Source organism: Piliocolobus tephrosceles, chromosome 9, assembly GCF_002776525.5.
Source record: "Piliocolobus tephrosceles isolate RC106 chromosome 9, ASM277652v3, whole genome shotgun sequence".
Taxonomy (NCBI): Eukaryota; Metazoa; Chordata; class Mammalia; order Primates; family Cercopithecidae; genus Piliocolobus; species Piliocolobus tephrosceles.
Genome location: NC_045442.1, coordinates 40,099,292 through 40,124,143, shown reverse-complemented (window position 1 = coordinate 40,124,143; position 24,852 = coordinate 40,099,292). Strand labels below are relative to the sequence as shown.

General features: G+C 47.5%; 1 protein-coding gene across 1 annotated transcript; it reads left to right on the top strand.

Annotated features, from left to right (window-relative positions):
• Positions 1-1,262: 1,262 nt before the first annotated feature.
• On the top strand, positions 1,263-24,474 carry FFAR4 (free fatty acid receptor 4). Its single transcript, XM_023226310.1, has 3 exons — positions 1,263-1,991; positions 10,837-10,965; positions 21,615-24,474. Exons 1-3 carry the CDS (start codon positions 1,425-1,427, stop codon positions 22,002-22,004), a joined length of 1,086 nt encoding a protein of 361 aa, XP_023082078.1. The 5' UTR covers positions 1,263-1,424; the 3' UTR covers positions 22,005-24,474.
• The last annotated feature ends 378 nt before the right edge of the window (positions 24,475-24,852 follow it).

Here is a 24,852-nt window from a genome sequence, read left to right as displayed (position 1 = left end):
CTCAGCCTCCCAAGTAGCTGGGATTACAGGTACCCACCACCACGCCCAGCTAATTTTTGTATTTTTAGTAGAGACAGTGTTTCACCATGTTGGCCATGGCTGATCTGGAGCTCCTGACCTTGAGTGATCCACCCGCCTCGGCCTCCCAAAGTGCTGAGATTACAGGCATGAGCCACTGCGCCCAGTCAGTACTTAGATTTCTTAAGATCCAACCTTAAGAAAGACAATTAGAAGACAGAATGGGCAACTGGGAGAGGCCTGGTAATATGGCAGAGGGGAGAGGGGGTGAAGGTGTTGGGTGGTAGGAGGGTGGCTGGTTGGGGAAGTGGCCACTGGATCTTAGGCCACAGGCATACTTTTCTATCTCCAGCTTCCTCATTTACAGAAAACCAGACTGCAGTGGTGTGATGGAAATGTGTGGGACGGGGACAGGTGACTGGCTTTCATTACTAACCAGAGGACAGCTTAGACAAGTCACTCTGGCTGGGCCTCAGTTTCCTTATCTCTAACAGGACTGGATTGCCCAGTGCTCCTCAGACTGTGGCACCTGGGGCACATTAATAGCTTGTGTGTGTATCTGGCCTTGAAATATCTGTCTTCCTGGGATGGCAAGTGTATTAAAAAATGTGGAAGGACTCACCCTTTTTAACAAGAAAGCATTTTATGTCATTGTTCAGAATGCAAAATATATATGCATTTTAGTTACAATAATATTTGATAACATTTAATGAGTAATTACTGTATGCCAAGTGTGCCAAACTCTAGGTGAGCCTCACAATAACCTAATGGGGTATTATTATTCCCATTTTATAGATTAAAAATCTGGGGTAGAGGGGGTAGATAATCCACCTAAGGACCTGTTATTAAGTAGTGATAAAAGATCTCCACTCCCTCTCTCCCCCACAAAAAATATGGACTCATTACAAGTTGCTTTAGGATCTACCTCCAGACCCATGGAATTTCTTTAGTAAAATCTGAACGACACAGGCCAAAATAATCTCCAAAGGCCAGCTCTGACACTTTTAAATCAATTTTAGCTAAATCCGTTCACAAAAGGCTTCGCACATCCAGTGTCCCTGAAAGATGAAGGAGGTTGGGCAGGCCCTGCGGGGGCTCGAGGAATTCGCTAAGTGAGTTTTCTGGCTTCTGAGTACACTTTAAAATGGCCAGAGGGCGCGAGGCTTCCGGCTAGGCCGCCACCTCCCCGCCCAGCTGTGGTGTTTGCAGCCAGTGTTGTCGGGCACTTCCTTGTTCCCGCGCGCCCCGGGCGCAGCTCCCTGCACCCAGCGCTAGCGCTCCTCAGAAGGGAGGGGGCCAGAGGTGAGATTTCGCAACCACCTCCCTCCCTCTTTCCCCGCCTTTGCACGCAGTCTTCTCCCAGATGAGCCCTCTCTCAGACCGCTGCGGGCCGCCAGGCACCGGGAATGTCCACTGAATGCGCGCGGACAGCGGGCGACGCGCCCTTGCGCAGCCTGGAGCAAGCCAACCGCTCCCGCTTCTCCTTCTTCTCGGACGTCAAGGGCGACCACCGGCTACTGCTGACCGCAGTGGAGACAACCGTGCTGGCGCTCATCTTTGCAGTGTCGCTGCTGGGCAACGTGTGCGCCCTGGTGCTGGTGGCGCGCCGACGACGCCGCGGCACGACAGCCTGCCTGGTGCTCAACCTCTTCTGCGCCGACCTGCTCTTCATCAGTGCGATCCCTCTGGTGCTGGCCGTGCGCTGGACCGAGGCATGGCTGCTGGGCCCCGTTGCCTGCCACTTGCTCTTCTACGTGATGACCCTGAGCGGCAGCGTCACCATGCTCACGCTGGCCGCGGTCAGCCTAGAGCGCATGGTGTGCATCGTGCACCTGCAGCGCGGCGTGCGGGGTCCTGGGCGGCGGGCGCGGGCAGTGCTGCTGGCACTCATCTGGGGCTACTCGGCGGTCGCCGCTCTGCCTCTCTGCGTCTTCTTCCGAGTCGTCCCGCAACGGCTACCCGGGGCCGACCAGGTGAGCGCCCCTCTGTGCTTGCCGGGCAGGTGTCCTGCGCAGGCTGGGAAGCGGGGCCCCGACGCAAGCTGGGATGAGGATGATCAACAACAATAGCCATTTATTGCACTTAATCGTTGTGCCAAACCTTGTGCCCATCTCTGTGAAGTTTAATCTCTTAAATCTCACTACAACGCTGTGCACACGCCCTCCTAAATGATGTAGTGGAGTCCCCCAAATTCTTGCGAAATGCAATGACTGTTCCGAGGTTAATTAACGAGTAGTTTAGGAGCGAGACGGAACTTTGGGGGTGCAGGGTGGCCAATCACTTTGTATTGAATCATGGTTCCTCGCCAGGTGTTACAATACTGTTATTATCACGCCCATTTCACAGATGAGAAGCAGAGCCACACCGAAGTGTATAATAACTTTCCCAGAGTATTTTACCCGTAATTCGAGGAGGAGTTGGGCTCCTTCCAGAAGTTTACCCGTAATTCAAGGAGGAGTTGAGCTCCTGTCCAGGGCTGGGTTATGGTCCTGCTTTGAAAGCGCGTGGGCAAGCGCGTGTGACCTAGGGACCTCAGATGCAATGCTGTCTTTAGGGAACTTGTGACGGAATTCCCTTCCGGGGTCTTCAGTATTTTTCAGCTGCAAAACGGAAGGATTACACTAGACCTTCAAGGTGTCCTGGGCTCCTTAAATGTGCAGATTACAAAGGCTGGGCCGAGGAGCTTTGTTTTGCGTAGCGGGTCCATAGTTGTCATTATTAGGTCATGGGGGCTGGTGGGGGGGGGGGTGGTGGGAGTGACCATGATCTGAATAAGGTTCTATGCATAGTACAGGACATTGGCTCGGGTCCCCTCGAGTCCCGCGGTCCTGAATCACGAGCTCGGGTCTTTTACTCTTGCCGCTTTGTCCCGTGGTTGCAGGGTTCGTGCGCCCAGATCCACCCGGGAGAGTAGACTTAGACGCGGAGTCACGGTGGAGGACAGCGGCCGCTGTCTGGCTGTCTTCCTAGTGTGTTTGGTTCTCCGTGCCTCGCGGAGAGAGAGAGGGAAAGGACCTAGGTCTGTGCGCTGGGGGCTCAGCCTCCAGGAGCGTCTGCCGGTGGCTGGTTCTTGGCCTTCCCTTCCCTACCGGGGTCACTGGTTTTTCGGCCCGGAATCTCCTACCCTTAAGCTCCCTCTCCACGTAGGAGTGAGTATGAGGTGCCCTGAGTAATCGTGACACGAACAGGAATCACATTTCCAAAGAGGGACCTTCTAAGTGGTCAGAGAGGGGAGTAGGGAGGGAGAAATTACATGTCACCAGGGGAAGGCTCGGTTATGGAGATACACACAGCCCACCAGGGTCACCGCCTGGTTGTGTGACCCTACAGAGCCTGGAACAGAGAGGTGGTGCTTCTCTGGGGGTTTTCCCAGACCAGTCTCTCATACAGCCCTTTATGGGGGAGGGGGTAGGATGGATGGAGTCTGCCTCCCATATCCTGTGCGAGTTTTTTTTTTTTTTTTTTTTAACATAAACTTAAAATACTTGTTTCTAATGCTTGTGTGGAATACATTGTGAGGTGTTTGTTTGTTTATGGCCTTGAATGACTAACAGGCAGGAGCCCCATTAAGCTTGTGGCACTTGATCAAATAACATGCAAGCTTGTGGCCATGTCCACTCAAGTGGGGCCCAGAGAAGCCACGATTAGCTGAGCAGGTGGGTGCCATTTATAGGCAGACCACGGGCTGTGGCTTAGTGGGCAGGCTTGTTCTTAGGCCACACAAACCTGAGGATCAAGGTGGGCCACGCAGATGCCTCTAAAAGAATGGATCAGGTGGGGGCTGGGCTTCTGACATCAGTTTCTTTGATTTTTTTTTATAAGTTATTCTCTCAACGAGTTACAGTACTTATATATTTCTCACAGAACTTGAGGTATTTCACCTCATTTTCTTTCTTACGGGAGAAAATGATGTTCAGGGAATGAAAGACCAGGTAGAATGTATCTTGAAGGTATCTTAAGTTTTCTGATGTGTATTTTGTGCCTCTCCCTTTTTTCAATGATTTCAAGTATAATCCTAATTAATTGGCAAATGACATTAAAAAATAAGACTCTTGTCACTTCCCAGCCAAAGCCCAGACTAAAATTGTGTGCTGACAGGGACACAGGCAACTGTTTGGGTGAGAAGGCCTTGGCATAGGCGAGGGCCTTCCGTGTCTTGGCCACTTTGTACTGTACCCCTGTTAGGGAATCTGGGTGTGGTTAGAGCCCTCTGTGGTGCTTCCAGAGTGGTCACAGCTGTGCTGCAAGGTGCTTCCGTGGAGGTCTGTGTTGTGATGCCTGAGCACATAGACCTCCCTTATTCTAATGTTGAAATACTTCCTTGGTTTTAAGAGCCTTTGGAGAGGGATTTGGGCAAAACCACTGGGAGAGAATGAACCTGCGGTGTGCACTGGGGGCCAGGTGAGTTAGTTACCCACAGGAGCCCTACTCACTGAAATTAATAGAGGTGAGGTGGGAAAGCTTGAAATTAAAAAAAAAAAAAAAAAGTCCCTGGGTGCGGTGGCTCACACCTGTAATCCCAGCACTTTGGGAGGCTGAGATGGGTGGATCACTTGAGGTCAGGAATTGGAGACAAGCCTGGCCAACGTGGTGAAACCCCGTCTCTACTAAAAATACAAAAATTAGCTGGGTGTGGTGGTATGCACCTGTAGTCCCAGGTACAAGGGAGGCTGAGGCATGAGAATTGCTTGAACCCAGAAGGTGGAGGTTGCAGTGAGCTGAGATGGTGCCACTGCACTCCAGCCTGGCTAGCAAAGCAAAATTCAATCTCAAAAAAAAAAAAAAAAAAAAAAAAAAAATAAAAAGACAATCTTTTTTGGCTCTCCATCTTCTTTGTCTTCTTTCCTACCTGTCTGCCGCATCCACCCCATCTCTCTCTTTCTGTCTCTCTCTCTCTCTCTCTCACACACACACACACACTTTCACACCTACCTGCCCAGGAACCCAACAAACAGAAAAACCCCAGTTTCTTAAGGGTTGCTACCTGAACACATAGGAAATATCCCATTTTATAGGTTCAGCAGTTGAAGAAATAAGTTGAAAACAATGAAAGAAAATAAAGGAGGAGTGTAGTCATTAAAAAAAAAAAAAAAGCAACAGGAGGATCTGGTCTAGACTGACTGGGTCTCACATTTAAAATTAGCAAAGGCTTGTTTTCTCAATCGCCATATTCCCAGCTTTCTGCTTGTGGATTCTGCCTGCCCCATCCCACTTGAGACTAAATATGGATGTTTTGGATGGGGGATATTTTCCTAACCCAAACCACACACTGAGAGAATCAACCAAGCCTAAGCAGATGCTGGCTCTCTCCCCTCAAGGAGCGTTGGCCAAGGAAACTGCCCCTTAGAGCTTCTCCGACCTGAGAGCCCTCCTGAAACAGAAACTCAATCTCTCATCCATGTGGGCTATGGGTGCCCAGTAGTTCATGGTAATCAGACTCTAAAACTCCCCTGAAGAGAAGATGAGGGGATAAACATCCTAGAAATGTGAGACAACTTGGTATTTGGAGTGGGCTTTGGAGTCAAACGTTCTGTTTAAATCCCATCTCTGCCATTCGGGAGCTTTGTGACAGAATCCAAGCTGTCTAACCTCTCAGTACCTCACTTTCCTCTTCTGCAAAATGGGCATAATTATAGTATCAACCAACCTTACTGGATCGTCATGGGCACTCATGTTCAGTAAATGGGCCAACACCTGGTGCATACACAGTTAAGCGCATAAGAATTGCTAGCCATTATTAGTTTCCTTATCTTTGAGCATAAACATTTTAAACATCCTTCAAACAGTATAATTCTTCTGATTGCTGTAAAATAACAGATTGCCATTTAAAGAGGGTGGACACATCCTAGCAACGTTGACATCTCAGCCGGGTCAGCTCACTCTGCTTCAACAGGATTCCAGCCTGTGTATGCTGTGGCCCTTGCTGGGTGGTGACCCACATCGGCAGGTGGAGAAGACTGTCTATCCTGGCCAGGATGTGCTGCCCATTCATTCTGCAAACATTTACCGAGCACCCTTCCCCTCTTGCCCCTGCCACAAATCACGTAAATCCGCTTCCTTCTCTTCAAGGAGAAGCACATAGATGGTCCTAGATTCTGGCCTAATGTGGTCCTCACAGTCACCCCACCCCATATTCTTTTGTTTGTTCTAAAAGAGGAAATCTCTAAAGTCACAGAATGGCAAAAGATGGAACCAGAATGTAGCCCCACTCTTTTGGGTCCCTCTGGATGCCATCACCCTTGGGTTTATACTTCCTTGGGGCACTTGATCCCACTGCCCCACCCTACCCTAATTTAATACCAGGCTAGTCATGTGAACATTCACGTGTCTCTGCCGAGTGTGGATTGCCTGAGAAAACAAACACAGTTTGCTTGCCTTCATTACCATTAGAGAATACTTTTAAAATATAAGAAAGGAAGCATCTGTTGTGTTGATATTTTCTGTCTTTTTTGCTGGGTAGCTGATAGAAGAGGAAATATCCAACTGGGACTCCTAGGTTCTTAAAATGATCTTGAAGTCTTCCGTGTTGATGGCAGAGGTGAGGCATAGGAACAAGGATTTATCAAGGGTCTCCAGAGGTACTGCAGGAAGAATCATCAGAGGGACTGATAGGCAAACAGCTGGAACAAACAGCTGGAACTGATCTGCAAATAGGCAGTGTTTGCAAGTAAGTCAGCCAGTGTGGGGAGGGTCAGCATTTCCGGTGCCTGTGGACAGATGTCCCCATCCACAAGGGGAGTCTCCTTAGAAAATCTCGTTTGGCAATTTTGTCCTGAACACCTAGTATGTGTTAGTCAGAATTCTAGGTGCTGGGATGCTGGCTGGAAAAAGGCAGGCTTGGTCCCCACCCTTAGTAACACACTTCAGCAGGGGCTTCAGGCAGGGAAGGGGATGATTGCACAAGCTGTGGAGAGCTGTGAAAGGATCTCTGCTGGGTGTGGGGAGTCCAGGAAGCTATTGGGAGACGGCAGTGTCCCCAGTGAGTGTGAAGATGAGAGGAAGTAAGCCAGGCAAGGGAATGGAGACCAGGAGGGCGTTACAGGCAGAGGAGAGTCCACATGGAGGCCAAAGGAACAGTGAGTGCTGAAACTTGCAAGGGGTTCTCCACCACGCATGTGTACAGCGTGAGGTTCAGTGGGGGCAAAAGACAGTGCTGGAAGGGTTGGCAGAGGAGAGGGAGAAGGGCCAGAGTCATCCTGGTAGGAGGTTTGGACTTAGTGGTGATGGCCTGGTCTTGGTAAGGGTTGGGGGCAGGTCAGTGAAAATGCGATAGGTGGGTGAGTCAATGGTGATGAAGGAGGAACTTAGAGATTCCTTCTGAGTGGGGAGGAGGAGGTGGGCAGAAGGCCAGTGCTCAGGTTTCTGGGAGCTTGGAGAATGGCAGCCCTGTGCCCTGATTCGGGAAGTGTGGGAATCAGGTGGAACCATGTGGGGATGGGACCTTCAAAGCTTAATGTGCCTGTGAGGCCTCCTGCTGAGATGTCCAGGCCTCCTGCTGAGGTGTCCTCCTGGCTACTGGGTGAGTCTGGGGTTCAGGAAACACGGAGCTGCGAAGAGTAGATTGGAGCTTTATCTGCAAAAGGAGCCGTGGAAATGGGTGAGATAGCCAGGGAGAAGTGGAGACTGGCATGAGGCAGAACACATTTGGGGGATCCAAGTCACACTTATCCCTTCATTGTGAGTGGCCTCCCATTTCATTCCAGAATTCTGGTCTGACACCTGAGCTCCAGCCTCCCTATGCCCCTGGCTGCGGTCCTTCCAGGCATAGCGGAAACAACCCCTCCTGGGTGGCTCTGCCCTCTCTGGTCCTCTGAGGCTCTCTGGGCACTTCCAGCTGCTTGTCCTGTCCTGAAGTGTCCTAGTGCTTCTCTGCCTGCCTCACTGCTGGAGGATAGGGCCAGCGCCTTGCTCTTCCTCACCGTGGCTTCGCTGTGGTCAGCCACCATGTCTGGAGTCGGGTGGTTGAGCAAATGAATTAAAGAAGACTATTGTTGACTCTGCCAATTCTGCTTCTGTAACTCAGTAACAAGGCAGAGCTGCCACTTTTGTTTTGCAAGTTCCCTTTTTAAAATCAGGAGACATTTCACATGTGCAGAAAAAGTACAGAGACTATGATAAGACTCACACCCCTACCTTACAGACTTGACATACTGCCTAACTCCTCTACATGTCACAGCCTGCGGGAGAATATCTAGAATCAAAATGACTTAAACCAAATGGATTTTCCCACAGAAACCAACTTATGACATCAACTTGGATCTCTGTGGGCATGGCACCTGTTATTTTATTTTTTAATGAGACCAGACAGTGCATTTAGTCAACAATACCATATAAAACCTTCTAAAGAACATACCAATCCATCATTTAGGCCCCCGAGTCAGTTGCACTGCCTCTCAGTTCATGTGTGAGGGTGTTGGGCAGAGTTCTTATCTTACTTCCTTATCACACTTCCTGCCCTGAGCAACAGCCACAAATCAAAAGGTGAGAGAATGTCTTTATTAAAGTCACGGAATTTGGGAGCTTCCTGGGACAGGTTCATTGTCTCTGTAGAAAAATAGCTGGTAAAGTTGGCAGAACTATCATGGTGGTCTGTGTTTCATGTTTGATCATCATTTCACTTATAAATCAACTTTTTTCTTTTATAAAAGTAATACAGGCACATCATGGAAAATTAGGAAATTCAGATAAGCCACAACAATAAAAACAATTTGAGAGTCCCGCCTAGAAATAGACACTTCACTTTCTGGATTGTATCCGTCCATGTTTTTTTCTGTGCATGCAAGCATGTGAGTGTATGTGAAAAACAGTGTGTATGTTGGATGGCTATATACTCATTCACACATATATGTTCTCTTCAACACACTGGAATCAGAGAAGCACTTGGTTTAGGGACCTGCTTTTTTTCTTTCATTCCTACTGTAGAGAGAACACCTTGCTCTATCATTATATCCTCCACAAAAGTCTTGCTAACCCTGGAGACATTTTGGCAGACATTCTGGAAAAGGCTTTTGGAAAGAGTTGGGGGTCTTAAGAAAAGCTTCTGGGCGTCCCTCTGTTTTTCTACTGTCCCTTAAAATTTTTCCATCACAGGAACAGGAATTAGAGACCAAATCACATTCAGGGCTGGAATCCGTTTCTTTCAATTGGTGCTTTAGCGTATCTGCTCATATGTATTGCTACTGCTGTCTTGGAACGAGGGGTCCATAGTGGGCAGAAGCCTGAGTACAAAAGAGGGTGGTGTGGGTGTTCTAGAGAGCAGTGGTAGCCTCACTGCTAGTAATCAGAAGATCCTTGAAAGAAACAGGTTTCCGGCCGGGGGTGGTGGCTCATGTCTGCAATCACAGCACTTTGGGAGGCCAAGGCAGGTAGATCACAAGGTCAGGAAATTGAGACCATTCTGGCTAACATGGTGAAACCCCTTGTCTACTAAAAAATACAAAAAAAAAAAAAAATTAGCTGGTCATGGTGATGCATGCCTGTGGTCCCAGCTACTCGGGAAGCTGAGGCGAGGCAGGAGAATCGCTTGAACCTGGGAGGCAGAGGTTGCAGTGAGCCAAGATCACGCCACTGCACTCCAGACCTCCAGACTGGCAACAAAGCGAGACTCTATCTCAAAAAAAAAAAAAAAAAAAAAAAAGCGGGTTTCTTTCCAATTACCGAAATGTGTGAAGCTTTAATAAACTTCCCCCTACCATGTGTTCACACCAGCCCAGTCTTGATTCACTGTTAAAAATTCTCTGCTTTTGGCCTAATAGAGCATTCAATGGATATTGGTCAAGTGAATGAATGAATGAATGGTATTTTGGATGATAATGCTACTCCTAGACATTGGTTAAGATGCCTTGGCCCTTCAAAATCAATAACGTGGTCTTTTTACACAGCATGTGCTCTTAAAAATCTGTTCTGTATGCATGTGTTAGGGCCACTTGTTTTCTAAACAGTTTTGTTTCTGTAGTCAATTGGGCATAGGAATTTTATATGTGGGGAGTTAGTATACACACACACACACACACACACACAGATATATGTCTGTTTTCACTGGCCTATTTATTCATTGGATGAAATTGTTGCAGAAGCTATTTGTAACTATTCAGTAAGGTCTCCATATGTTTCGGTTCTTGCAGTTAGTGTTAAACATTTGAATCAATACAACCTAGTGATAGCAGCAAGATCACGAACCTTCACACTCTTCTGCCATATTCCATTGGTTTTACATCTTGAACTGTCTGTGAGTGGAGGCTGATCTTTGCCTTGGGGCTCTAGATGGCCAGGTTGACGCAGCTTGACACACTTTAGACACTTGAACACCCTCAGCATGAACACTTAATGCTTTAGCACAGACTCTGTGGCCTTCGGCTTACACAGTGTGACTACAGGGAAACCTAGTTCATGTTTCGATGTGTTTGTTATGTAGCATGTCCTTTCCAATCTCTGTAACCTTTCAGGGGTCAGTTTTCTTTGTTGTAAAATGGCAGGCTTGGAAGAGGAGGCTCAAAAGCCCTTTGCATGTCAGCCCAGGGAAATAGAAAGACCACACCTGGGAACTGACTCTAACTCTTAACCACCCTGTAAGCCTAAGGCTCAGCTGCTGTCCCTGGAGAACTGGAAACACAATCGTGGCTATTCTGAGGGTCAGGGGCAAGTGCTTAGTAAGTGGAATTGTGGTGGGCAGTGGGAGGGCTTCTGGAGTTCAGTGTCATGCTAGTTGTGTAAGTGGGAAATGCAACCAGTAAGTGTCAGGAAACCCTCAGTAAGACGGAGCCAGAGGCCAATAAGAAGCCAGCATTTACATGATGTTCTTTTCCTTTTTGTAACTAGGAAATTCCAATTTGCACACTGATTTGGCCCACCATTGCTGGAGAGATCTCGTGGGATGTGTCTTTTGTTACTTTGAACTTCTTGGTGCCAGGACTGGTCATTGTGATCAGTTACTCCAAAATTTTACAGGTATGTTTGTTTTAAGTGCTACCATTGAACTTCACTCAGACTTGGGGTTATTTCTGCTGGAATCTTAGAATTTGGGGTCGGAGAACACCTAAGAGTTCACGCCAGCTCAATCTTGATTCACTGCCCAGGTCTACAGCACTGAGGAAGGAGAGGGTGTTTTTTTTTTTAAGTTATATCTTTGTGATTATGTTTTTGCTCATCACTAAAGTAATACCAGGTCATTACAAAAATTAAATTAAAATGAAAGAGACACATAAATGTAAATAACACAGAAACTGAAAACTTGCTCTACCTTCTTAACAACTCAAGATGTATTTTTTCAGGTTATTTTTCTTATAAGCTTATGTATGTGTCATGTATACTGTGTGTGTATTTGATGAACCACATGAAATTGCAGGTTAAAATGGTCCAATGGTTATCTGACACTGTTCAATGTTCTTTTCAGATATGAGATAATACTCTCTGCTCTGTAACTGCTTTTTTTCACTTAACATTATATCTTAACATCTTTCTACATCATTCCTATATCTCTAGCTCATTATTTTTAGTGGCTACAGATATGACTTCATTTATTTTATGGTCTTTTGGGCTGTGTCCATTGTTTCCCCATCGCAAACACTGCAATACTGGAGAATGCATACTTTTAAAAACATATTATTGAAGTATTATATACATATATAAAAAGCACATAGGTATAGGCTCTAACTGAGTGCATTCATGAAAGCAACTCCCAGGTCAAGAAACGGAATATTACCAGAAGTCCCTCCTATTATCTTCCAGTCGCTACTCCACCCACCCTCAGGGAATGTCCATTTCAAATGTGCACTGAAACAGGAAATGATCTCTACCTTCAAAACAAATATGTACAGGGACATAAAAATGACGAGTCAGCCTGTTTTATATCTCTTAAGGCAGCCCATTTGTGAGTAAGTTGCCTGCCCAGGCAAAGAGCATGGGTGCATTCATGTTTATGCCCATTTTAGAAGGTTTACTGCAAAGCCCTTGAACCCTCGTGGAGGTTTATAGTTGTTGAATCTTGATTTTACAGTGTCTCATGTGTGGGTCATCTGGCAAGTAGGCACATTGAAGTGGTGCCCTGTAGGGCCTGCTCGCCATCTGGTCACTTTTATGGCCCTTTCTTTGCAGTTGAGGGTCTGTAACCTTCTTAGATGCTCAGAACCCATAGCCAGGCCAACCTCCATCCAGGTCTGCTAATCCCTGGGTCCTGTGGGAGATGGCCCCTCCATGTCACTCATGAGACTCTTGCCCACCCAATGACCACTAAAGTGACACCCAGCCTGGGGCTTGTTCAAGTGCAGGAGGCAGATTCAGGCTTGGAGTTAAGGTTTGGACAGTGCTTGCGATGGGACCAGGCATATGATAGTGCTATATAAGTGTTAGCTATTATCATTAAGTTAAAATGAGAGAAAAAGGAAGATAAATGTAGAACTTTGTGAGAGAAAAAGGAAGATAAATGTAGAACTTATTTAACAAATATTTACATAGTGTTGATTCTATGCCAGGAACTAACTCTTTAATTCTAATAAGAATAACAGATGAAGAAACCCAGGCACAGGGAGGTTAAGTAACTTACCCAAGGTAACACAGCCTGTAAGTGGCAATCAGGATTTAAATTCAGTCAGTCTGACCCTAGAGTCCCAATGCATTAATTCCTCAGACATGTGTTAAGGGCCTGCCCTGTGCACAGTGCTTGGGGGAAAGGAGGTGGGCTAAAACCGAGCAAGACACATTCTCTATCCAGAAGGAGCTTTGACGTAAAAGGGGAAGAGGGAGGAGACAAAGGTGCTGATATTGAAAGCAGAGAAACTGAACACAAGGTGGAAGATACTGAGACTTTGCAAACACTTTGCAAACTGTTAAATGATACACAAACGTAAGGGATGAATAAGGGGTATAAGAAAGAAGAACAGGCCAGGTGTGGTGGCTCACACCTGTAATCCCAGCACTTTGGGAGGCCGAGGTCGGCGGATCACCTGGGGTCAGGAGTTCAAGGCCAGCCTTGCCAACATGGTGAAAGCCGGTCTCTACTAATAATGCAAAAATCAGCCTGGCGTAGTGGTGGGCGCCTGTAATCCCAGCTACTGTGGAGGATGAGGCAGGAGAATCGCTTGAACCCAGGAGGAGGAGGTTGCAGTGAGCTGAGATTGCGCCATTGCACTCCAGTCTGGGCAACAAAGTGAGACTCAGTCTCAAAAAAAATAAAAATAAAAAAAAAAGCAAAAGACCATGAAGACAGACAAAGAGACTTGACAGTGTTATTTTAACAATCTGGGTTTGAGTCTTGAATCTGCCACTTACTTGCTGTGTGGCCTTGGCCAGGTTAGCTACCATCTCTGGGCCTCGGTTTCCTCATCTGCAAAATGGCAAACATAATGCCAGCAGTGTAGAGTTGTCATAAGGCATGTAGGAGATGCTACTGATGGGACAGAGAGAGCCATGCCTGCCTGTCGCAGGCGATGAATAAATTATGACGGTCATGATTTGTTAGGCAGGGCTGCTCTTCCGACCCTTGTCTCAGAGCATGCTGGGAAAAGGTGCTGCTAAGATTTGCAAGAGAATAAACAACAGCCCAGATTTGGAGCACATCAGGAACAAGGAATTGATGCTAGAGCAGGACTGGCTGGAAGGGGCGGCAGCATTTGATCTCCTTCCTGGAGGTCTCACTCCTGAGTTCCTTAGGGGCCAAGAGGGCTGTGGTCTGCCCGTTTTCACTCGTACCTCACGCTCCTCAGCTGCCTGCTGAGGGAGGAATGATTTTCCACCCACCCCCATCTTTTTCTCAAGGCCAGGGTCTACCTGGAAAAATTCTATGAGACCTGAGGAGTTGGGGCAGGTGTCCTCTTAGCAACCCACCTCTAAACAGCAGTTTACTCTTGAACCACCTTATGTCTAGACCCACAGCCAACCTTCACTTCTCCCCATCGCAGACCTCAGAACAGTTCCTGGATGTAAGAGCTGTCATGACTCACAGTGCGGTGAAAGGGCACTCTGAGTCACAGAGTAACAGGTCAAATATAGAATTTACATTCTATCACCATCCTCACCTTAATGCCCTGTGCGGTCTGGCCCTGCTGCCTTTCTCACCTTCATATTTCACCCTCCCTTGTGTCCACATTGGCCTTGAGGCTGTACTGTGCACTTCTGTCCCAGGGCCTTTGCACCTGCCACTTGTTCTCCTGGATCTCTCTTCTCCAGATTTATGCATGGGCCACTTCCCCACTTCATTTAGTCTTTACTCAAAAAGCTCTTCACCAAAAAGTCTCCCCATCAATCTCCAATTCCTTATCCTGATTTATTTCTCTTCAAACACTTACTACACCTGTCATATTCCATTTATTACAGTCATCTATCTTGCCCACTACAATGCAAGCTCCATGAGAGCAGAGGCTTTGGTTTGTTCACTGCTTTATTCCTATGCCTAGATCAGAGCCTGACTCATTCACTGTAGGTGCTCAATAAATATTTGTTGAATGAATGAGGCATAAGCCTTGGATCACATTGAAAGGGTCAATAGGGTAGTCTCTTGGACAGTGGGAAAATCACTGAACAGAGAGTCCTAAGACAGGAGTTCTAATCTAGGCTGTATCACTGTGTGACCTTGGGCAAGTCACTTAAGTCATGGGATCCTTAACACAATAAAATGAAAGAGCAGATACAATAATGTTTTAAAAATCACAATTTTAATCCAAATATCACTTAAAAATTACTTTCCACCTTATTAGCAAGATTCACTGTTGCCCATTTCCCAGGAAGACTATAACATTAGTCCTCACTTGGTACCATGAGTTTGCCAGGCTGATAACTTGGAAGCAGGCAAGCTATACCAGGTGGATGGAGTGTCTGGGCAGGGCCTCCGTTTGCAGCTCCTCCACTGTGAAGATATACTTAACTCAGAGATACTGAGTCAGCTTTTCTGTACAAGCTTTTTCTGTGAAGCTTGGTTTTACATAACTCTGTAAAATCAATTGAACATCAATGTTAATTAGGCTTAATAGCAGACAATTCACAAATTGTTTGAAGCCATGGGATACATAACTACAGCCCTTCCAGTCCCACTTCTCACCTGTCACTAGTTCCTGTAACCCAGGTCTCATCTCCAGGCTTGAGAAGTGTCTCTTTTTCACATCACCCTGGTCTTCTATTGTTCTAAAGCAGTATGTCTTCTAGAATGTTCTGTAGAGTGCCATGGGAATGTTAGGTGTTAGAAAGGGTTTGGGAAATGCTGGGATAGGCTAGATGGGATTCTTTGCTGCAGGACTTCTCAGAATGTTTATTATGCCAATATACTTTGAGGATCTCCCACACAGTAATAGAATAGGTATCATTGCTAAACGTGACTACAGAACCCCCTTTTCTCCACAGAGCATCTGTCTGCGCTGGTGCTCCATGGAATGCCTTTTTGGAAACTCTGCTCTAAAGTCTCCACCCTCCTTCCTGGTTCTGACCTGGGCAAGAATTCAAAGCAGGCTTTGCCGTGGCTCTTTCCCTACTGTCCACCCTTCAGGGGCTGTTTGATGTGCTTGAGGCAGTGGCCTTATTCACCCTTCTGCCCTCCCTGCTTCCTCTTTCCTTGTTACTCAGACATGCCGTACATCTTCAGTGATTTTTTCCAATCAACAGTTTTCCCAAGGGAATAACCTCCCAGCAACTCCTAAGTGCCTTCAGATCAGGTTGTAACCACTGTTTGGGGCTTGCTTGACGTCACTGCCCAGCAACTGTTGCTATGGCAACTGAGATGCCTCTACCCTTTTGTAACAGTAGATGTTTATTGATCCCCCTCTCATTGCCCACATACGCACCAGAATGGAAGAGCAGCGTGGGCGGAGCTGCCTTGCTTATTGCTGTGTGTCCAGCACCTATGAGTGCTTAGCACATAGCAGGAGCCTATAAATATTTGTCGAATAAGTGAGTCTATGGCTTGCAGATGGAAAACCCTCAGCCTGTCTCAGGGCTTAACTGAGAAACAAAATCTGTTTCCGCAGAACGCGAGGTGTTAGACAGTGAACACAAAGCCCTTTCTCCACGCCTGACCTGCATTCCCCAGCTTTGGGGGCCTGCATGCTGGTCACGAAAAGGGAGGTGGAATCTCTGGAAAGATGAAATCTTCTGTCCAGTCATTCTAAATGGGAGGCTGTTGATTGACCAAGCAGCCCCCAGAGGAGACTCAACCTTCAGGAGCCCAACGTTGTCAGTAGGAACACCCTCTACCCATCCCTACATGTTGGCAGCAGTGGTCTGCTGGCATGGGGTGGCAGAAGGGTGTGAGGTGAGGTGGTGGCTCCCCCACGGTCTTCAGAAGCTCATGTGAGTGTGGAGGCAGTGAGTCTCCAAAAGGTCTCTCTTCAAAGGACTGGGGGGAACTTGAGACCGAGCCTGTTGTCCTAGATGAGCAGCTGCAACACTTCAGTGGTCAAGAATCACCTGGGGAGTTTAGGAAACTCGCAGATTTCTGGGCCCCACCCAGCTCCACACAATCCGAATGTCTGAAGGGGCCCCTAGCGTTTGCATTTCATCATGTACCCAGTGGCGGTGGACCACATTCTCCAGAAGCTGTCCACCTCTGTTGAGGTGCTGTGCCTCAGCGGAGAAGAGCACTGACACCTGGCACGGGGTACACCCCCCTACTTGACCGTGAGGCCTCAAGCAAGTCAATTGTCTTCTCAGGGCCTCTTAGTTCCAAAACTGCGGCAACCACAGAACCTATCCCAGAGGCTTGTTCTGAGGATTAGGATTAATCCTTGAAAGTTAATTGAGCATTTAGTTTAATCCAAAAGCACATCAAGCTTTCTGCCCAGTGCAGGAGACATTTGCAATCCTGGATCCATGCTAACTATCCTTGACATCTAGCATGGGGAGAGGAGGAGGAGAGGAGCCACATTCGGTTACAGAGCCCCATTTTCTTCCTCACCCCCTACCAGTGGTGGGAACTGTGGAGAGAAGGAGACAGTAGCATCTGTCAGTGCTAAAAAAGATCCAGGCCGGGCGCGGCGGCTCACGCCTGTAACTCCAGCACTTTGGGAGGCCGAGGCAGATGAATCACCTGAGGTCGGGAGGTCAAGACCAGCCTGACCAACATGGAGAAACTCCATCTCTACTAAAAATACAAAATTAGCCAGGTTTGGTGGTGCATGCCTGTAATCCCAGCTGCTTGGGAGGCTGAGGCAGGAGAATTGCTTGAACTGGGAGGTGGAGGTTGTGGTGAGCCGAGATCCCGCCATTGCTCCCCAACCTGGGCAACAAGAATGAAACTCTGTCTCAAAAATAAATAAATAAATAAATAATAATAAAAAACCCATCCACTTTTGCACTTGGCCCATGAGTCAGCCCACTTTGTTTGTCTGTCACCCACAGCCATTGTCAGGCCCCTGCTAGGGCTCTGGGCTGCAGAAGACACAGGCATGCCTTGGTTCAGCTCCCATCCCCCAAGGAACCAGCAGTCTGGTGGGGGTCTGTGTTCGTCTGTTCTCACACTGCTTTAAAGAACTGCCTGAGACTGGGTAATTTATATAGAAAATTTACAGCTTTAGTTGACTCAGTTCCACATGGCTGGGGAGACCTCAGGAAACTTGCAATCATAGCAGAAGGGGAAGCAAGGACCTTCTTTGCATGATGGCAGGAGAGAGAAGAGAGTGAGCAGGAGCAGGGAAAACTCTTATAAAACCATCAGACCTCATGAGAACTCATTCACTATCACAAGAACAGCGTGGGGGAAACTGCCCCCCATGATCCTAACACCTCTCACCTGGTCCCTCCCTCCACACGTGGGGATTACGGGAATTACAATTCAAGATAAGATTTGGGTAGGGACACAGATCCAAACCGTATTCGGGTCAGAGGTAAGAAGGATGCCTGGACATCTACCACATAAGTGTACGTGGCAAGTGTCGTATGAGTGCCTGAAACACAATGCTGCAGGATGCCAGGCGGGAGATGAAACAGGAATCCTTCTCAGAGTTCCTGGCATTAGCGTTTGGAGTTAAAGGCTGGGCAGAAGGATTCCCATAGGCGGAGATACTAGAGAGTGGGAAAGAACTAGTTTATGATAGAGAGAATGGGCTGGCGTCAGGCTGCCAAGTTGGCAGTCTACCTCTGCAACTTCTTAGCTGAGTACTGGTGGGCAAGTTTTTTAAGCTCTTTGAGCCTCAGCTTCCTCATTTGTAAAATGGGGATCATCACAGTACATATGTCACAGAATTGTTGGGAGAATTTAAAAAGGTAAACTAAGTGATAGGTAAGGGCCTGGCACATAGTAGGTGCTCCATAAATGTGAGCCTTCATCAACATCGCTCATCAAAAGGTATTTTTGTGACACTACACCAGGGACCCTGGGTACATCGTTGCCCTTCTTAGGATGGTGTGGGTAGCAAGAGGGACGAAGCTGCCATCAGAATCAGCCCTTGTGGGTCCCCAGCCTGTGCTTAGGCCTCGAGTGACACCCCTATTCAGAGGCGGTGCCAGTTCCTCCGCAGCCCACCCACCGACACCCTGCCCAGCTGATATTCTCCTAGATCTAACAGCCAAGGCAGGTTCCTGAGATTAAGCAGGTTTCACCTGAACACAAGTTCTAATTTTGATTCTACATAGTGATTTCCAGACTTGGATGTGCCAATACAGCCTCCAGCATTTGAGCCCGAGGTGGTGCCCTGTGTCTCCTGAGCAACCTTCACCCTGCAGAGCCATCAAGGGGAGGGGAGGGGAGGAGAGGGCTGAATAGTGTGGCCATCCCTTTTGAGCCTTTTGTGATTTGTCTCATATTTAATCCCACTGAGCTAGATTTTCAGAGATGGGGGCTCTGATCCTTATTATCAGTGGAGTGACCTTCCACACGCTTCTTAAAGTTCTTGAAATTCAATTTCCTCATCTGGGAAGTGGGAACAATGATAGTGCAAATCTGAAGAGTAGGTGTGAAGGTTAAAGGTGACAATTGAGAAGTAAATGTGTGGCACAGTGCCGGTCACATGGAAGCCCTCAGTAAGGCTAGAGGTCTGTATGACTGTAAGGCTGTTCACTCAGCATCTGTTGCCCTGGTCTCCACCATCAACAGGTGGACCTAAACTCCTACACAGAGCAAACAGCCACATTGAATCATAAAACAAACAACTATCCTTTAATTAGCTAGTTACAAGTTGTTTTTTTTTTTTTTTTTTTGAGACAGGGCCTCACTCTGTCACCCATGCTGGAGTGCAGTGGCGTGATCTCGACTCACTGCAACCTCCACCTCCTGGGTTCAAGCGATTCTCATGCTTCAGCCTCCTGAGTAGTTGGGATTACAGGCGCCCACCACCACGCCCAGCTCATTTTTTGGTATTTGTAGTAAAGACAGGGTTTCACCATGTTGCCAGGGCTGTCTTGAACCCCTGACCTCAGGTGATCTGCCTGCCTCGGCCTCCCAAAGTGCTGGGATTCCAGGCATGAGCCACCATGCCCGGCCTAGTTACAAGTATTCTAACGGGAATATTTTCAGCCATTCTGATCTTGCAGTTAAACTGGCCTGAACTGTGAATGATGTTAATTACCTTCTAATTACTCCCCGTCTTGAGATTCAGGAGTCTTGGGGGACACCTGTAGGATCTCCTGAAAGAAAAGTCCAGAATCCCCTTCTAAGCCCACATGACCAGGGCTGCCTTCATTGCCTGCCATGCCTCTGCTTCACTGCCAGCCCTGCTTATTAATACAAAATATTAGAAGTCCCAGCAGCTCCACTTGGTAGGAATTTATTCTACCGATATGCTCACCTAGGTGTGCAAGGATATGCATGAGGAGGCTCATTCCACCAGTTGCCACCTCTCAACAGGGGACATAAATATAAAATGGTCATTTTCCACAAATATCACCAGCAGTGCTCCGACCAGCTCCTCTGTCTTGCTGGGGCAGGGGCACCTTTAAGGACACCTGTGTCTGATTTACAGAGCTTTCCAGTCACTTTTTGGTTATTTACAATGTCACTCTCACAGTCAGTTCAAAGCTTCCCCTGCCCGAGGCATAGGATGTGGGTTTGTGGTGCTAGAGCTGGGAGGCGGACAGAGAAGGAGGATGGGCTGCCCTGCCAGTGGTCTGGTCTCCCACAAGGACAAGGAACTTGCATGATTGTCCATATGAGGTGGTTGCCCCCTCTGTTGGTCATGGCCTCTGATTTCCCTGTGTCTGGTGGTGGTGCCAACAGGCCCTGCTGTTGAGGGGATCATTCCCAAGCAGCACCCACTCCAACCCCTGGGCAGGCCCTTCCCACACCCACTCCCACCAGGTATGAGAAGACCCTTCCCACACACTCAGCTTCACTTTCAGGTTGGCTCCTGACAGCAGCTGCTCCAGCAAATAAGCAGCCTCTGATCACATCATCCTTCTTTACCCCCTGACTCCCGGGCCTGTAGGCAAGACTAGGATCCATTTTCTCATGCTCCTGCAAAAGGAAAGGAACCTAGGGTGGGGTCCAGTGCTCCCTTCTGCCTGGTCTGCCACACTGATATGCCATCTGCCACTCAACAACTTATAGGGGAGTGATATGGTTTGACTGTGCCCCCACCCAAATCTCATCTTGAATTGTAGTTCCCATAATCCCCATATGTCACAGGAGGAACCTGGTGGGAGGTAACTGAATCATGGGGATGGTTTCCCCCAAGTTGCTCTCGCGATGGTAAGTTCGCACGAAATCCGATGGTTTTACAAGGGTCTTCCCCTTTCGCTTGGTTCTCATTCTTCTCTTTCCTGCCGCCATGTGGAAAAGGACACATTTGCTTCCCCTTCTGCCATGATTGTAAGTTTCCTGAGGCCTCCCCAGCCCCGCAGAACTATGAGTCAATTAAACCTCTTTCCTTTATAAATTATTCAGTCTTGGGTATGTCCTTATAGCAGCATGAGAACGGACTAATAAAAGGAGAGAGGGGAAGGTATGCATACTGCTACTTCAGCTGCTACCTCCCCAAACAAGGCCAAAGAAATAAAATACTCCTCAATAGGGGCTGAATAAATTGCAACCACCATCTATAGAAGATAACAAGAATAAGGTGCCTTCTCTGTGCAGATGTGGCCCGAGCGCCATGATATATTGCTAGGTGGAAAAGGAGCAAGGCCCAGAGTGTGGTGCGTGGTGTGGGCCCGTCTGTGTACCAGCGGAAGAGCAGATGCCTGCAATCCCACAGCCAGGAATATTGTGTGTGGTGGTGGTGCATTTCCAGAAGGCCATATGGGAAAGTACTTACGTCGGTCACCTCTCAGGGTGGAAATGGAGGGCACAGAAGGCCGGAGACCTGATGTTCTTCATTTGCTCCCCAGCAGTATAGCATTGTCTGAGTTTGTACCCTGAGCACATTGTGCTTGCAAATAATTAAAGAGTCACCACTTCTAAAAAAATAACAGGGAAAATGTCCCTCTTCTAGACCACCCAATTCAGGCTTTTCACTTCCCCTCATAACTCTGTTTACGAGGTAGGTAATTTTCTGCTTTATTTCTCAGGAGTCCGGCCAGGGTCCCGTTTCTCCAGCACATCCTAAGCTTGGGCATGCAAAGTCCCACAGGCACACAGCCTCAGTGCCTTGGGGATAGCAGATTCCACCTCCTGGGCCCCTAACTCAAACCCCCCAACAACCCTCAGTCACCTGTGGCTCCAGTCCTGTTTTTGTTTTCCACAGATCACGAAGGCATCAAGGAAGAGGCTCACAGTAAGCCTGGCCTACTCGGAGAGCCACCAGATCCGTGTGTCCCAGCAGGACTTCCGGCTGTTCCGCACCCTCTTCCTGCTCATGGTCTCCTTCTTCATCATGTGGAGCCCCATCATCATCACCATCCTCCTCATCCTCATCCAAAACTTCAAGCAAGACCTGGTCATCTGGCCGTCCCTCTTCTTCTGGGTGGTGGCCTTCACATTTGCTAATTCAGCCCTAAACCCCATCCTCTACAACATGACACTGTGCAGGAATGAGTGGAAGAAAATTTTTTGCTGCTTCTGGTTCCCAGAAAAGGGAGCCATTTTAACAGACACATCTGTCAAAAGAAATGACTTGTCAGTTATCTCTGGCTAATTAGTTTTTCTTTATAGGCAGAGTTTCTCACACCTGGTGAGCTGTGGCATGCTTTTAAACAGAGTTCGTTTCCAGTACCCTCCATCAGCGTACCCTGCTTTAAGAAAATGAACCTATGCAAATACACATCCACAGCATGGGCAAATTAAGGGGTGATCATCCAGTTTTGCAATATTTTCCCTTTATAAAAGGATCTGTTGTCCAGGTGTGATGGTTCATGCCTGTAATCCCAGCACTTTGCGAGGCTGAGATGGGTGGATCACATGAGGTCAGGAGTTCGAGACCAACCTGACTAACATGTTGAGACCCCTGTCTCTACTAAAAATATTTTAAAAAATTAGCTGGGAGTGGTGGTGGGCACCTGTAATCCCAGCTACTTGGGAGGCTGAACCAGGAGAATCGCTTGAACCTGGCAGGCAGAGGTTGCAGTGAGCCGAGATCTTGCCATTGCACTCCAACCAGGACAACAAGAGTGAAACTCCATCGTTAAAAAAAAAAAAAGGATTTGTTATGGGTTCCTTTTAAATGTGAACTTTCTTAGTGTGTTTGTAATACGATCGAATTTAATAAATATTTATTTATGACTGTTTAGCAATCACATCTCCTACATATAAAGCCACACCATAGTGGTTTCTGAAGTGAGTCTTAGAAATGACTCAGGACGCAGATTTCTTCTCTGAAGGGTCACAGCCACCCTTGGCCTACCTTGGACTCACAAAACTTTAAGATCATTCACCGATGTCAAGAGCAATTGAAGAATTTCCAAGGAACAGTTAAGGGTGACTTAATTTTTTTTTTTTTTTTTCATTTATAAAAAATGCCATGGGCTCTTTTAAGAGAATCAGTGTCATGAAATCAGAGAGAAAGTAGGATGACTCTGAAATGTTTGAGAGTGAGTTCACGGAGTGGTTTACTCCTGATCCATCCAGCAGAGATGCCGCTTAAGCACCAGCCACGGCAGACAGTGTTCTTTGTGCTGGGAATTCAGTGGTGAACCAGACAGCCATGGCCCTCTCTCAGGGAGCTTACCTTCAAGTCAGGGATAGAAAAACTAAATAAAAGTCAATAAATTATATCTATATACAGATACATAGATATATTTGAGATGAGGGTCTTGCTCCAATGCTCAGGCTGGAGTGCAATGGCACGATCATGGCTCCCGGAAACCTCAAATGCCTTGGCTCAAGCAGTCCTCCCGCCTCAGCCTCCCAAGTAGCTGGGATTACAGGCATGAGCCGCCACACCTGGCTACAAATCAATAAATAGCATAGCATCACAGAGTGAATAAGCACTGTAAAGAAAATGAGACCGGGGCTATGGCAGTGATGGGAACTTAGATCAGGTGGGGAGGGGCCTAAGAAGACCTTTCTGAGGAGTAACATTTGGATCAAAAGGTAAGCGACAAGAAAGGGCCACCTGTGTGAATGGGGGAAGGGACACAGAAGAGATGTTAGTGCAAGGAGGCTGACACGCTTGTAGGGAGAGTGGTGTAAGCCGACTCTTGATGGAGCCTCCTCTGCACTAGGCACTGCCTTTAATGCTGAGACAAGGAGTACCCAGCTGGAGCCTGTCAGTTGAGGCCAGAGAAATTGCAGGGCTAGATCGCCTACGGCCTAGGAGTTTATTCTGTGCTCCAAGCCCCTGGAGGTTTGCAACTGGAGACTGACGTGACCTGATGAATGTGTGCGAAGGTTACCCTGGCTGCCTTGCAGGGAATAGACTCTGAGGAGCGTGAGTGAAAATGGAGACCAGTTGGGCAGCTGCTGAAGTGGAACAAGGGGATGGGACCTTGGAGGTGAGTGGCATTAGGGAGGGATTCTGAGAAATGACTTGTAAATATACTTTGGGAAGGTAAAACAAAGATGATTTATTGATGGAAAGGATGGAATTGATAGAATGTGAGGGAAAGAGAGGGTTCAAGGGGAATACCCTGATTTTTTAGCCTGTCATGAGTTGGATGGTGAAGCAGGCAACAAAAATGGGGGAGCCTGGGCAAAGATTAGGGGTGGGGGAGCCAAGAGTTTCATTTGGAGCTTATAAGTTTGAAATCCCAGTGAGACTTCCAAATTGAATAAGCAGTTGGATGCAGAAATGTGGAGCTTGGGCCTGGAGATGCACATTGTTTGGAGTTATAAATGGTGTTTATAGGCCTATGGTTTTATAAAACCTCCCTTGGAGAGATAAAGAAAACCAGAGTCAAAGATTGAACCCAGGGACACTCCACCACTTGGAGGTTGGGCCAGTGGCTGGAATGCACAGCAGCACAGGGCCTGGCGTATAGCAGGTGTTCAACCAATCTTTGTTGCTGAGGAAATCAGCACCAGCAGTAGTGACTGCTTATGCAGTCTCTGGAGCAACTTGCTTCTGAAGTCAGATTCATGGAAATCACAACCTCGAGGACAAATGAACAGAGATGTTTTGCTTACTTTAGTTAATAGATTTGATCAATTAAACCTGTTTTTGGAAGTGATGTGTGGCTATCTTATTGAAGCGGCATCGCTGTCTAGGGTAAATAACAGAGATTTGTCATCTTGTGCCAAGAGGATTAAGGACACGGACATAGGTGGGTGGGTTGAAGAGCAGAATGTTTAATAGGCAGAAGAAAGGAGAGAGGAGAGCAGCTCTCTCTTTTGAGACAGAAGCATCTGAAAAAGGAAAAGTGGTGGACCACAGCATATTTTATAGGCAGGCTTGAGGAGGTGGTGTCTGATTTACATAGGGCTCACAGATTGGTTTGACCAGGTGTGACGTTTACATAGTGCGGGAGAAAGGCTGGCCACCCCACCCAAATCTGATTATGCAAATGGACTTTCCACTTGGCCATCTTGTCTGCTCCTTACTGCACTCA